Raw genomic sequence first — 14,587 nt, 5'->3', positions numbered from 1 at the left:
CCCCATGTAGAGGAAAGTTGGTGCCCTGAGAAAGCAAGAATAATGTAGATAGTGAGAAAAGATTCTGGATGCCTTTCTAGCATAATTCTGATTACTTTGCAAAAGAACATAAAACCTCCTATCCTGCTGTAGAGGAAGGGACAGCTGGCAGGGCATGGAGGGGGTGCCACAGTGCATGTCCTCTCGTACAGTCTGTCTGTGTCTTCTCTCCACATTCACCAGCAGGACCAGCCAAGGAAGCCTAGGACAGGGCTGCCCTGGACACCGTGGGTACAGCAGGTGTTTCCAGGGCGAGCTACTCTTCCTTGTATCTCCTCCCTTATCTTCCCCTCTGGGGACATTTAGGGAGTGACCTCTTTCAATGGGAGAACACAAAGCCTAAGAAACTTCTGGGTCTCTTGAGTCAAAATGTTCTGATCCTTTCACAGGGTCCACTGGTCTCTGTATCCAGAATAACACCCTTTCTGAGAGTGAACCTGCAACCTCAGCTTCGTTAGCACCAAGTCAGTTGATGAGCAACTGAGCTATCTGGCCAGTGTTCAAAACATACAGAATCCTTACTTTTAAAGACCAGTATCATTTTTAAAAAAAATTAAGCTAAAATTTGAAATGAATCAAGTCTCAGCCTTAAATATCCTATTTTCAATTATGGACAAGGCACTAAGAAGAGTTTTTCCAAGGTGCATGGGGCCCAAAAAAATGTATTCTGAGTGAACAAGTTTATTCTTCCCAAAATGAAGAAACAATGTCAATTGCTGGTCTACAGCCACAAGACCAGTTACGCCAGCAGGTCTTCCTGTAAATACTAACGCACCTACAGTGCATTTACTTGCCTGCAGAATGTAAAGGGTCAATGTGAGGAAGAGATAATAAACTGCTCTTAAACAAAAGTGTAAACATGATTGGGCCCCACCCCAGGTTCTGTGCACCATAACCATGTGAGCTTTGAACTATGGGCAAACACAGGCAGCGGGCCAGTTTACTTGGGTCCTAGACAATGTTCAAAGCCTGAGGTGTGTGGCTGGTGAAAGCAGGCCTGTCTGCATTCTACTGCTGAGCGACCAGGGCCAAAGAAGCAGGCGTGGGCCTGGGGAAGGTGCACGTGGCGCTTCGCCCCCATCTCCTCTTTGCAGTATGCCAGGAAGACCTGACTGAGATGTCTGTCGCTCACTGCTCATCAGCTCAGACCCTGGAGTTTAAATCAGGAAGGACCTTAAAGATCCAACCAAGGACTAGGAGGTCTGGTCTAGTCATTAAGGAGGAGATTTAAGACTGGATTGAGAATTCAAAAATACTCTAAAACAGATTTCAGTTCTTCGATTAGCCATGGAATTTCCCTAGTTCCTCAGTCACACAGAATCCACGGCCAAGTCTGATTTGCTAGCTGTCCTTGATCCAGAACTATAACCCAAGGATTAACATCTGGGCAGGGCTGCTGTTGGAGAAGAAATTAACCCCATGGCATTTGCTACTTTGTTGGACTCCAAATACTGGAAAAGAAAGTACTGATGACAGCATGAGCGGATCGTTAAGGCCAGAAAAGAAGAGGGTCGTGTTGAGCACATGTGCAAATTCAATTACTATAACCAGTTCTTCCTCCCTATACTTGCTTTCCCTTGTATATTTTTACACTTTTCAGTAAACCTTACTCTGCTCATGAATCTCTGCTTCCTTTAAAATGGTCATGTTTAGCTCTGACTGATGTAGCTCAGTGAGTGGGTTAGGTATCACTCTGCAGGCCAAAAGGTTGCCAGTTCGATTCCCAGTCAGGGCATATGCCTCAGTTGTGGGCCAGGTTCCCAGTTGGGGATGATCCATGTTTCTCTCCCTATCTATCTCTCTCCCCTCCCCTCTCTCTAAAAATAAATTTAAAAATCATTTAAAAATAATAGAAAAATGTTCACGTTTACCATCTTTACCCCTGCCCCCTTTTTAATCTGCCCTTTAAGCCTTGGATTCTCCCCTTTCCTCATCTGCATTCTCTTCATCTTTTTTGTGCGCTGGAACTTTCATAGGACCCCGGAAAGCCCACAGCAGAGAGATGCACACACGGCAGATGTGTGCATGAGGATGGGGCAGTATAAACTACCTGAAAACTAATTCTGCCTGATGAGTTTCTCTCAAATGTTAAGTTTTGAAATAAAACTTAAGAGAACACCAGAGGAGAAAGACACTAAAGAAATATGGATGTTTTACCATTAATCCCAAAGAGTAAATTGGCACAATATTAGCAAAACATTCAATTATAAAAAGTTAGCCCTGGCCTGTGTGGCTCACTCAGGGCACATGCCTAGGCTGTGGGTTCATTCTCTAGTTGGGGGGTGTGTGAGAGGCAACTGATCAATGTTTCTCTCTCACATCCATGTTTCTCTCCCCCTCACTCTCCCTCCCTTCCCCTCTCTAAAAATCAGTAAGCATATCCTTGGGTGAGGATAGAAAAAAAAGTCAGTTTTAATAATAATCAGCCTATAATAGGTATTGGATTTTTTTTACCTTTGTTTATTTTTGTGGAAAAACATATTGGTTCATAGAAAGGGAAAAGATGGGTTAAAAAAAATTGGTGAATGAAAAGAGACCATTCTACTAGCCAACTGAATTTTTTTGGGGGGGGGTACAAAAATTTTGTTCATTCCTTAACATCTAATATTATACCAAAGCATAAGTGTTACTTGAATGTCCATTTTTACAGCAAATGGGCTGGCTGCCAGCCCTCACTGGAATGTCACATTCTTTCTTTCAATATGCTGACGGCTAAGCACGTGATGGTAGCGTTCCTCAGACCTGGGAGCCTCTCTCTTGAAGTCGACATTGCACGTTCCTGTCCAATGGGCTGATTTTAACTTAATGGATTTTTCATACTTCCCATTTTGTGATCTTTTACCCATTCACAGATTTATGAACTTGGACTTTAAAAAAAAATCTTGTTATTTTCTTTAACTTCAGGTTTTCTTAAAACTGTCATGAGTTTTCCAGATTTCAAACTGAGTGCTATTAGAGAGACAGTTTCCCTGCCTCCTGGACCAAACATCTGAGCAGAAGCAGAAAAACTTCCAGGAAAAGTGACTGGCCTTAAGTGTGTCCTTATTTGGTATTTTCATCCCCGGGAAAGCAAAAACAGGTTACAATGAACATAATGATAGAAGGTGCAATAGGCTCCACTAGTAAACCAATGTCTAAAGGCTCGGAGAGAAATTGCCACCATACCTTCACTGCTTTGGGAGGAGAACTTTCAGAAACGTTGGAGGCTCTGGCATCTGGACTCAGTGGCTTGGGATGGACAGGTTGCTGGATCTCACTCTTAACCTGGGAGTTACCTGCTTGAGTTACAAAAGGAAGACATTTTTTAGTGCCTCATGGAGGATCTCAGAAAAGGTTCCTCCCCAAAGCAAAGTTTAGACACCTTCAATGATAACAGGTCATTTCAACACCAAGAAAAACACTGCTTTTCTACTGAGAAATATTCTAATGCTAAAAGCTATGCTCTTAGGTTCTCTCACAAATCAGGTTTTCCGACAGGAGGTTTTCTCAGCCTTTCCACAAACAGCGGGAATCCAAACCACTCTCTATGAGGAACTTTCTGCCCTGTAGTTTTTTGTCATTTCTAAAGGCTGTTTATAGACTTTGATGACTTTTTGGTAATTAGTATTCCCAGTAACTCCTTCTGGGGTGCTCGAGAGAAGAAATTTTAGAATGCATCTATGAGAGTAGGAGAGAGGGAGGGAGAGAGGGGGAGAAGGAAGAGAGAGCGAGAGAGGGCGGGGGGAAGAATTTGACACTGTTGTTTTGGTCAGTTCTATTGCAGATATCCATGGATAGAGTATGGAGAAAGACTCCATGAAGTTTTTTTCTTCATGATCACCGACATTTCGCCTCATAAGTTAATTTCCTGCCAATACATTCATCATGTGGAAAACTCAGAAGGCACAGAAAAGTCATTTACACAGCTACCAAGGAAAATAAAAGAATTCCTTACAATCTAGAGTTAAGTCAACAAAGTACTAAAAGATTACAGCTCATTTTTAAAAAAAATTTTGCAAACCTAGTCAAAACTCAGAAAAATTTCTAGTCTAAGCAAAATGATTGCAAAGGAATGTTCCTGGATTCGAGCAGCAAGAGTTTCTTTCTGAAATTTTAAGGTAGGGCTTGTGAGAGACTTGTTTAGCTCGTACTTCTACTTTAGTTGCTTAGTTTTCAGTGTCTAATAAACTAACCAGGGAGAAGGTAGCAATCCAAATACATATATAAAAGTTACATATATAAAACTTTTTATGAAGATCAAAATCAAAGTGGATATAGTAAAGGGAAAAGAACAAAGGTTTTTATCTTTGGGAAAAGTGAGACTCAAAACAACTCCAAAATAGGATGAAACGGGTGGTCAAATTCAACACCAACAAGGAAATCTCTAGAATCTGGCTTGAGGGTGGATTATGATAACACATTGAGATAAGTGGGGAAAGACAGTTTTAATAGGTTACTCAAATACCAATTCTTTATTCCTTTAAATGAATGAACTTCATGGCCAAACTTTTATTGAAATGAAACTTCATAATTCATTTTTAACAGCTTTAAACCTGAAAAGATTTGGTACAAAAAGTAGGATAAGTTCAGTGAGAGAAGTATCAATAGTATTCAGTTTGCTCCAAGTTAATCATATATAATTGAATTTAACTTCTCTCTGAGCCATGAAATGTATGAAGGGTGTTCAAGCATCCGTCCTTAAAACCAAGTGAAAGATCTCGTGAGATGAACTTAATATTACGTTCTCAACATGGAGAGACACCCCCGCAACAACTGAATATGGGATAGAGAACAAAAGCTTCACCTTCTAGATCTAAGAGCAAATGCTTACGGAAGTCAGCTTCAGTAGCTGGGGAACGGGCTGCCAGGCTATTCTCAGTTGCAGAAACCTACAAAAAAGGGGGGTGGGATTAAGAATCACATTAAAAATAAATGAGCAAACTGCTGTTAATGCCATAGAAACCTGCTGACTCCAGTCAGTCACTGGCTGCCTGGGGGAAATAACAGGCCCCAGAACAGCTGAGCATTTAAACAAGAGGCAGCAAAATGTCTTTTATGAGGATATTAACATGCCTCTCAATTACAGAGTAAGGCCAGAAACAGGCAGCACTCTGCTGCCAAAATTGTGCATCATCTCCCTTTACAAAAGAACTTCCAAACCATATCTTTTGATTCTCATAAAAAGGGGGGTGCAAACAAAACCCTCTATCTACTAGTGCAAAGCTCCTCACCACAAACCATAACTCATATAACCATAACTCACTCCAAGGCAAAATAAAGTCTTTACATATAGAAAGTATTCTTAGTCTTTAATTTTCCTAGCTCTTTATTTCCCAACCAAAGACATTCTGCTGAAACAAGCTTGCTAGTACAGAAGACTTCCTTATAGCTAGCTGTCAAGCACATTTATCTAAAACCAACCTCTGTTATTACCTTCAAGGTTAAGTTCCCACTTAATCTCAGTTTCAACATAGCAGCATTTAACAAGAGAGCAGATCTCAATATATCGGTGTCTATTTTCCCCACAAGCCATCAAATTTAAATAGAAGAACTTGCTATTGGCTTTCTCTCTCCTTTCTACCGGCTCCTAGGTCTTCCTGGTATCTTCCTCCACAGAAAAATGAGGGGTCACCAGGTGACCGAATGTTCACTCTTCATGTAATAAGTCACTCAGACATCAGGGGTTCTATGAGTGCTGCTGAGAGTTTGTATCAGGCTGTCTAATGCACTGAACACATTTGCAATGAAATATTAGAGATTAAGGTGTTGCCTGGCTGCACCTGAATTTCAGCATGGTTATTTTTCCCACCACTCTCTTTTTATTACAGGAATTCTGACATAGTATAAAATGAACCAGTATAATGATATCCAATATTTACTGAAATGTTTACTATTAATCACCAAAATGATCACCTTACATGCATTATTTCACTTAATGACATGAAATAAATTTTCTGACAGTTGTGCATGGCCATGAAAAGCTCTTTAGTTCTTGCTAATTAGTAGGTGCATCCACCCCACGGTGTTCTCTCACCTCTAACTTGATCACCTTGAATCTAAAGGGTAAAGTTAATGCCAATCCTGACATCATTGCACATGTCCGGTCAGATGACTTCACTGCAGGCACAGCCAGGAGAGAGCACGTGAGGTTTTGCTCAAACATTTTATGAAGGGTAAGTACAAATTCATTCACAAGAGGGGAAGGGACAAACAATTCCTTTACAAACGATTCCATTTGAGGCAAGTTCACCCTAGCATTAGTGTCTTTTTTTTATTTTATTTTAATCATTGTTCAATTACAGTTTTCTCCTTTTTACTCCCAATCTAGCCCCCCCTCCCACCCCTCCCCACATCCCTCCCATTACCACCCTCCCCTTAGTTTATGACCATGGCATTAGTGTCTTTTTGTAACAAATCGAAGCTCAAATAGTCCTTAGGTGTTGGTTTACAAACACCAACCAAATAGCCAAAAGGAAAACAGAGGCTCTGAAAAATTTTATGAATTTTAAGGCAGTTAAGTGTTTATGAACCTGCAGTGTGTGCCTGAAGATAATGCCCCATCCTTAACACCTTTGTTCCCCACCCACTCCCCAATTCATGATTCAGTTGTGTTGATCCTCTTTTAGGCTCTGATTAAAATGTTCCCATCCTCCAGTGCAGCTCAGAGTTCCAGTTTCAAATCATGAACCCAATCAAGAAAGCAAGAAATTAGACACAGGGATGGGGCAATCTGAGCATTATTTTCCAGAGGATCATTTCTCAAACTATGCACCTACAGTAGATTGGGGGATTTCAGTGCTAGGAATATTTTCCCCAAAAATGTCTTTTTTAAAGAAAGATTTTATTCATTCATTTTTAGAGAGAGGGGAAAGGAGGGAGAAACAGAAAGAAACATGGGTGTGTGAGAGAAACATCACGGTTGCCTCTCCCATGGCCCCACTGGGCACCTGGCCTGCTACCCAGGCATGTGCCCTGACTGGGAATCAAACCGGTGACCCTTCAGTTTGCAGGCCAGTGCTCAATCCACTGAGCCACACCCATCAGGGCTAAAATGTCCTTTTTATAATATATAAGAAAAATTTCAAACATATTTACTTATTCTTAAGAGAACCTTCCACTTAAAAAACGGGAAACCCAGGCGTCTAATGAGAGAACTCACTTGCTACATGACATGTGAGCCATGTGACTAATGCCTGACTGAGCTCACTATTGCAGGGATGCGTGTGATTCATTTGATTGCTTTATGATTATGAAACACATTACTGCCAAGTGTTTTGTCTTATTATTTCAACATAGGCTTGTAATGTTTTTGTAAAGCAAAGTGATTTAATTTTTCTAATTTTTTTTCCTGTTCTAGTCTGTGATTCACACCACATAGGCATTCATCTGAGGCCATTTTCCCGCATGCCCACTCCCGTCCAACCAAGGTGCAGTGTGTCTCGTGGGTTCCTGCTGGTATTCTGTCAATACAGCAAACCTTTAAAAGTCTGTCATAGTGAAATACGTTTGAGAACTATTGCTGTTAACCAATTTTAATGATCTCTTCACCTTTTGGAAGAATGACCTCAAGAGGGTCCATAAAGTATAATAGAAACAGTGTTTTTTCTCCTAACATTAATTGCTGTCATATATTTGAAAACTCTTCCTCCTTATCTAACTTAACATTTGATTATTATGTTGACCAAAAGACCGAAGAGATTGATTGGGTAACGGATCGGCAGAGAAAATGATAAATTCAACTGCCATACATGTTGTTGCTTACTTCAACTAAGCCATTCTTCTAACGTTAAATGCATAAAATACAAATCTAATTTGCTTATAACCTCTCCCTGGCTTTCTACCACTGCAAGACTACCTCCAAACTCTTAAGGGTAGCACACAAAGCTTTTCAAGACCCACTCTGGCTTACTCCCTCCACCTGTCTCTCTCCATTGCCTATATGGACCTCCTTCTCTAGCCAAGTCATCTTGGTTTGGATCTCTAATTTCCACTCCTCTGTTATGTCTTCCTGGAATACCCTCCTCTTTCTTTACTTGAACTTCTTTTTCACTTGGCCTACTTTGACATATTCTTCAGGACATCACCTTCTTGAGAAAGTTGGGGTAAGTGTCCTTAGCCTCAGCTTCCATGGCCCTGCATCGTCCTCTCACAGCTGTTCACACTGTTTTATGACTGCCAACCTGTTACTCCTCTCCCTTCTACTGTTAGCTTCCTTGCAGATGAAGACCACATGGAACGGTATGTTCATATGTAGTTTTTAAGCTTAGCATTTCCTATGCTTAGTATAGTGTCTAGCTTTCAAAATACTTTGAGTGAAAGAATAAAATGTTCTGGCACAAAATGAGTTAATAATATACAAATACTTTGAAGATAATATTTCTAATCAAAACAGATTTTTAAAAATCATTTTAGCTCTCTGCCCTCTGAGCATCTGCTGAGCAAAAGAATTTTCCAATGAGAGTTCATTATTTGGTCAGCTATAAGTTGCAGAGCTTCCCAACCAAAATTATGTGACCTGCAAAAACAACAATCTGTCCTGGCAGCTGTCACCAAATTCCCAGACACTCTGCAGCCCAGAGTCAGAGTGGTTTCTAATTTTGAGCATCTAATTTAGAACACATGCTTCCTTGGCAACTGGACATCAGACTTTCCAACCCACCTTTTCTCCATCTTGATGGGAGACACAGACCTCCGGACCCGGGGGCACGTTCTCCTTTTGCTCCAACTTATGAATTTTGATTTCACTGCCATTGGCTCTCAGTTCATTCTGAAAAATAAAAATAGCCTGTGAACTTCTTTTAAAGTCTCAAAAAATAAAGTAAAATAAATTCTCACTATCCTATCCTCTTCATTGCACAATTAAGTAAGCTTGGAATGTAAACAAACAAAAAAAATTCTTTTAAGAGGCCGGAGGTCAAATCAACCCCCTAATTCTCACAAGCAAAACCCATTGGACTTGTGAAATGACAAAAGCAGCTTTGTGGGCACACACCTCAGAGTTAAATATCCGTACACTAGGTAAAACTGGTGCTCATTAGAATACAGACACATCAACACAGACACACACACAGACCACCCCCAGCGCACAATGTTCTTGTGATTCACTCTTCTAGCAGCAGAGCTTGTGGGAATGCAAAGCTGGTGAGTTTTATCACAAAAGACCATTCTGGAGCAGGGAAAGGAGATGCCAAGTGCCAATAATTAAGAAAATATACTGACCATATATATATATATGCTCGGCCTGGAAAGAGAGACAGGGATGATGTATATGCATGAAAACAAATTATATTTAATGATACCATAAAACAATCTTCTTAAATGAGACTTCAAAAACATGTTTTTTGCATAAAATTCACACATTGTACTAAGACCTACCTTATTCTACTTCTCATAACAGAGCCTCAACATAAAAAGCAGGCATTAATACTGTCATAGGAATAAGCACAGTTTTTTTTTTCTTGCAAAGACCACTGGGAGCAAAATATTGAAATTAACTTTATCTATTAGATCCATAATCAGTAATAGAGGTAGATGAATATGAACATTTCCTATCATTAATCTGCTAGTAATCTAGTCCCTTTCTGTTGCCTGTGATTCTGTAGTCATGGAAGAAAACAATTTATGGCCACAAGGCCAATGGAAGGGGTGTGAGTGGGACTGATTTACTCATGCGTGGAATTCCAGATGAAGGCCCACATTCTGGAGGTGCTTCTGCAGGAAGGAGCTGGCGGCCAGCACTGCGGAAGATGACAGTAAAACGGGCCAGCCACTCATTTCAAACCCCATCCCAAAGCCCAGCCTCCAGAGTCCCTGCCATGGAGCCTGTGCCTTGTTACAACCTACCTCTGCGAAGTGGCCTGAGAAGTTCTTTTGAGATGAGATAAAATGTACTTTTTACAAGAATTCCTAAAGTATTTCAACTCTTAAAATTTTCAGAGATGGAGAAATACAAAGCAGAAACTATCAGGAGTTAAAAAAAAAAAGTCACTGAACAGGTTTTTCCACTTAGGGAGTCCCCTGGCCGGAATGTTTACAGCAGGAGGGCACTAAGAAGCAGCAAAGTCCTGGAACATAAGGGAATAAAGCTCCACAGACCACCTGTTTGCCGTATCTCCTGCCCTCTAAGAGAAGTCTACGTTTGCTCACTTTTCATACTCAACATTGATGTACACACATCTCTTCTGAACACTACAGTGAAAACTCAAGATGAAATTATTCACTGCTCAGAGACTTAGGCCACCAGTAAATACTACTAGAATGCATGCTTAATAATGTGGGAAAAAGAAGGCTCAACTCCGGCAACACGCTTTATGATTTCCAACAGGCACCAGATTCAGTCTGCCTGGGAACAACACAATTCACGAGTCCTCCAACTTTGTTAAAAGACATCAAGAGATTAATAGTTTATAATCTGCAATCTTACAAGGAACAAATATTTGAAAAATACATATATAGGTATGTGTACACATGTATATATGTGTGTGCACACACGAACAAGGGGCATTTAAAAAATAACTTCAGTTAAGAAGTTCCATAGTGTCACCCTGTCAGTTAAGCCTAGATAAGTATAAAATGAAAAGACCCTCCATTCTATTTAGAATACCAAATATTTTGTTCTTACTCAGTACATCATCTTCTCATTTCTCTCCCCTTTTTTCTATCCACTATTCTCTTTTTTAAAGAAAATCATCACATAACAAGTAGTGAAGATTAAATAGGTCATATATGGTAGAACTTCATTTGTAAGAAATGTCGGAAAGAGGCAAGTTCATAAAGACAGAAAGTAGATCAGTGGTGGCCAGGGGGACTGGGAGTGAGTGTGTAGGCATTCAATTTCTTTTGGGGATGATGGAAATGTTCTGGAATTAGACAGTGGTGATGGTTGCACAACCTTGTGAATATACTAAAAATTCCTGAATTTTACACTTTAAAATGGTGATTTTATCATATGAATTATATATCAATAAAAAATTGCAAAAAGCCCCACTCTATATTAATGCTGAATATATTTAATATTTCTCTCCATTATTTGCCTTTTCTTCCCTCAAAAACAAAAATTAAATAAATGTTTCTGTTAAAACTAATAAAATACTACTTCTTTAACAAAGAAACCAAGATTAAGTAGAAGAGTCAGAAAAACTCTCAATGACATTACTGGATAGTAAAATCACAAAAAAATGAGTGGGGTGGGAATGAGATCCAGGAAAGCAAAGACAGGATTAGAATGTGGGAAGGATGGAGAATAAAACTAAGGCAGGATTTCTGTGAAAAGAGAATGGAGGGTGGGGAGACCAGGGGAGGAGCCAGGGCTCCCAAGTCAGGGTCTGACCACATTTCTAGTTTCTGTGCTCAGTGACCATTTGCTGGATGGATGAATGAATGAATGAATGAATGATACATAACACATACTGTATAGTTGGTAGAACTGCTTTGTTTGGACACAGCTGCCTGGTACTTGGCCATTCGATCCTTTATGGAGGTTTCTGACAGGCGTGGGATCTCCAGATTTCGTCTCGTCTCACTTTTCTCCAAGCTGAATGCAGGAGTTGACACTTGACCTGGAAGCATGCAAAATAAAAAAAGCTTTATTAGAAGATAAAATGTGATTTCAGTGGTTTTAGATTCCCAGTTTGGGGCGATTGTAATCTAATGGAATCAATTTCTTCGACTGAGTACAGAGAAGGAAAGGAGGAATGTAACTGTCAACTATATGGTAATATTCACTCACTTTCCCAGCACTGTAAGGAGAAACTTTACCATAATTGAGTATTGTATATTTGAAAATTTTGGCTTTTCAACATATGAAAAAAATTAGATCTCAATGTAATTTTATTTGCATTTCTTTGATTACTAGGAAACTGATGATTTTCTTATGTTTATTAATACAATTTTTTTCTTTTGTATAGTACCTTATATGCCCTTCAAAACATAATAATTCCACCCTTGAAATGTTTTTGTTACCATTGGTAGTACAGGATAACCAATCTTGATAGAGAATACTGCCCATTGGTGGGAGCTCTTATGCCTCAAGTGACCACGGAGCCAAAATTGTCCATAGTGCTTCTCCTGGAATCCTGCAGAGGTACCATTTGTTTACCACAGGTCACCACTGACGAGGATGGGTTAAAAACACAGAGAAGCTATTTGTGGAGAGCAATGTGGTTTGGGAATGGCTTGTATATAACAGATAGGCTTCCTTTTCATTTGTGCCACTCTTCCTTCAAAAGCATTGGCTGTTTACTAATGAGTACTTCCCAGAGAATGTCATGCACTTGGAACTCTCTGCTTACTTGGCCCTATTTCCAAATCATCCAGAGAATAGTTGTTTTCAGAGATCTTCCTTCCACCTGCACTTCGGCTTTGGGCCCGAAGAATCTGTTTGGAAAACAAAACCCAGCAATAAATTTTGCATAGAAGATGGGAAATCTTGATACAATGTTCAAAAAGGATGGCTGCAAATCTCCTTTATAAATAAAATCCAGAAGAGATTAGGCTTTATTTTCATTTCTATACTCCACAGAAGGTGTTTTTAGTATTATAAATATTAAGCAGTACCTATTCATAGGTGCCCAGGGAAAAATAAGTTAACTATGCTTAGGTTATGCTTCCTGCTAATAATCACTGCCTAACCAGCTTAACCAGAAAGCCTTGTAATTTAAATAGTTGTTGAGGGGAATCTTCATGTCCCAGATGATAATGACATGTGTCTCCAAAGTGCCAAGTCCTGATGGCAGTATCTGCTGTTTCCCTTCTCCATTCGCCTTATCCCTGCTGTTGCTGCCCTAGGTGGACTACTGAATTACTCTTCTACACAGTTCTTCCACCTTCCAATCAAGTCTCTATGATGCTGGCATCCTCCCAAGTAGTGCAAAATACATAATTACCCCCAAATATATATCTATGTTACTCTCTTGTTTAAAATTCTTTAAGGATTCCTCATTACTCCTTGAATTAAATCTGAAGTGCTTAGTATGTCACAGAAGACCAGTTCTAGACATGGCCCCTACCTCCCCTCTCTGGGTATATTCTTTCCTTACCCTTATCCTCTAGGAAAAGCTAACTGCTGTGAGGTCCACGATATTGTAAATGAGTTCCCTTTACCAGAATTACCATTTTATCCTTGTGTTGTCTAGCAAATGCCTGTTCTTTCAGGACTTGGTGTAAACTAAGCAACCTATCCTCTGTGAAGTCTATCCTGGCTGTGCTACATAAGTCTAAGTCATCCTTCCTCTGTACCCAAGGTACCTGGTTACACTTCCAGTACACTGCTTATCAAATTGTTGTGTGTCTCTCTACTGGACCGGAATCTTACTGAGGGCAGACACCATGCCTTTCTTTTTTAAGTAGAAAGTGAATGGTACAGATTTTTTGATGAAAGTATTTTGGGATCCCGTAAATTACTACATTTCTATCTCTTGAACTAAAGTAGATCTCTAGCCCTGACCCAGTGTGGCTCAGTTGGTTGGGCATCATTCCACAAAGTGAAAGGTTGCCTGTTCACTTCCTGGTCACGGCCCTTGCCTGGGTGGCAGGTTCAGTCCCCATTTGGAGTTCGTATGGGAGGCAACTGATGGATGTTTCTCTCCCTCTCTCCCTCCCTTACCTTCTCTCTAAAAATAAATAAATAAAATCTTAAAGCAGATCTCTAATTAAAGTTACAAATTATATACTTTTAAATTTTTATTTATTGACTTGAGAGAGAGAGAGAGAGAGAGAGATTGGTTTGTTGTTCTACTTATTTATGCATTCATTGGTTGATTCTTGTATGTGCCCTGACTGGAGGTCAAACCCACAACCTTGGTATATTGGGACAACACTCTAACCAACTGAGCTACCTGGCCAGGACACAAATTATAATTTTTAAACCTAGAAAAGCAACTCACTAGAAAGTCACTCAGTGCCACAGAATGTTCCCTTGGTACACAGCATGTCATGTGTATTAAGATAGTAATGAGAGCCGTCAGCCACATCCTATCATTTATATCTCAAGATAACATGAAGTAGAAAAGATATCTGAAACCCCATATAACAGGAGATAAGATTTGGTTCACTTTTGAATTCAACATTAGTAAAATAGCTATTAAACCTCTAAGTTCAATGGATTAATCAACGCAACAGTAAAGTTTAAAACTGAACTAGCACTTATTTTTTAAAAGATTTTATTTATTTTTAGAGAGAGGGGAAGGGAGGGAGAAAGAGAGGAAGAGAAACGTCAGTGTGTGGGTGCCTCTCCCATGCCCTGCATTGAGGATCTAGCCCCCAACTCAGGCACGTGCCCTGACTGGGAATTGAACTGGTGACCCTTTGGTTTACAGGCTGGTGCTCAGTCCACTGAGCCACACCAGCCAGGGCTGAACTATCACTAATTTTAAGCCACATTCTCATACCCCTACCTACTACCTTCAGAAGTCAGAGCCATGGATTGGTCTGCTTGTATTATACAAAAAACAAAACCCCCCCCAAAAAACATAGTTTCTTGCAAATTTAATATACATTTAAAATAATTTATCTCCAGTCAGCTTTGCTATTTACATTATTAGTTGAATCTATTTTTAATAAAAGCCAAGAT

At 39.9% G+C, this 14,587-nt stretch overlaps 1 protein-coding gene across 5 annotated transcripts in view; it reads right to left on the bottom strand.

Moving 5' to 3' along the window:
- Positions 1–14,587, bottom strand: part of LIMA1 (LIM domain and actin binding 1) — an 80,859-nt gene that overhangs the window by 8,555 nt on the left and 57,717 nt on the right. For 2 of the 5 annotated variants that reach the window (XM_045830040.1, XM_045830041.1), the window contains exons 5-9: positions 12,309–12,393; positions 11,428–11,576; positions 8,678–8,785; positions 4,823–4,907; positions 3,205–3,317 (exon numbers count right to left, since the gene is read on the bottom strand). In XM_045830040.1, the coding sequence (XP_045685996.1) occupies positions 3,205–3,317; positions 4,823–4,907; positions 8,678–8,785; positions 11,428–11,576; positions 12,309–12,393 (540 nt within the window). The remainder of the gene's footprint in view (positions 1–3,204; positions 3,318–4,822; positions 4,908–8,677; positions 8,786–11,427; positions 11,577–12,308; positions 12,394–14,587) is intronic. The other 3 variants (XM_045830042.1, XM_045830043.1, XM_045830044.1) reach the window with 3 other exon arrangements.

Source organism: Phyllostomus hastatus, unplaced genomic scaffold (assembly GCF_019186645.2).
Source record: "Phyllostomus hastatus isolate PE091 unplaced genomic scaffold, TTU_PhHast_1.1 phas_scaffold_93, whole genome shotgun sequence".
Classification (NCBI taxonomy): domain Eukaryota; kingdom Metazoa; phylum Chordata; class Mammalia; order Chiroptera; family Phyllostomidae; genus Phyllostomus; species Phyllostomus hastatus.
This window is presented reverse-complemented; position numbering and strand designations above follow the sequence as displayed.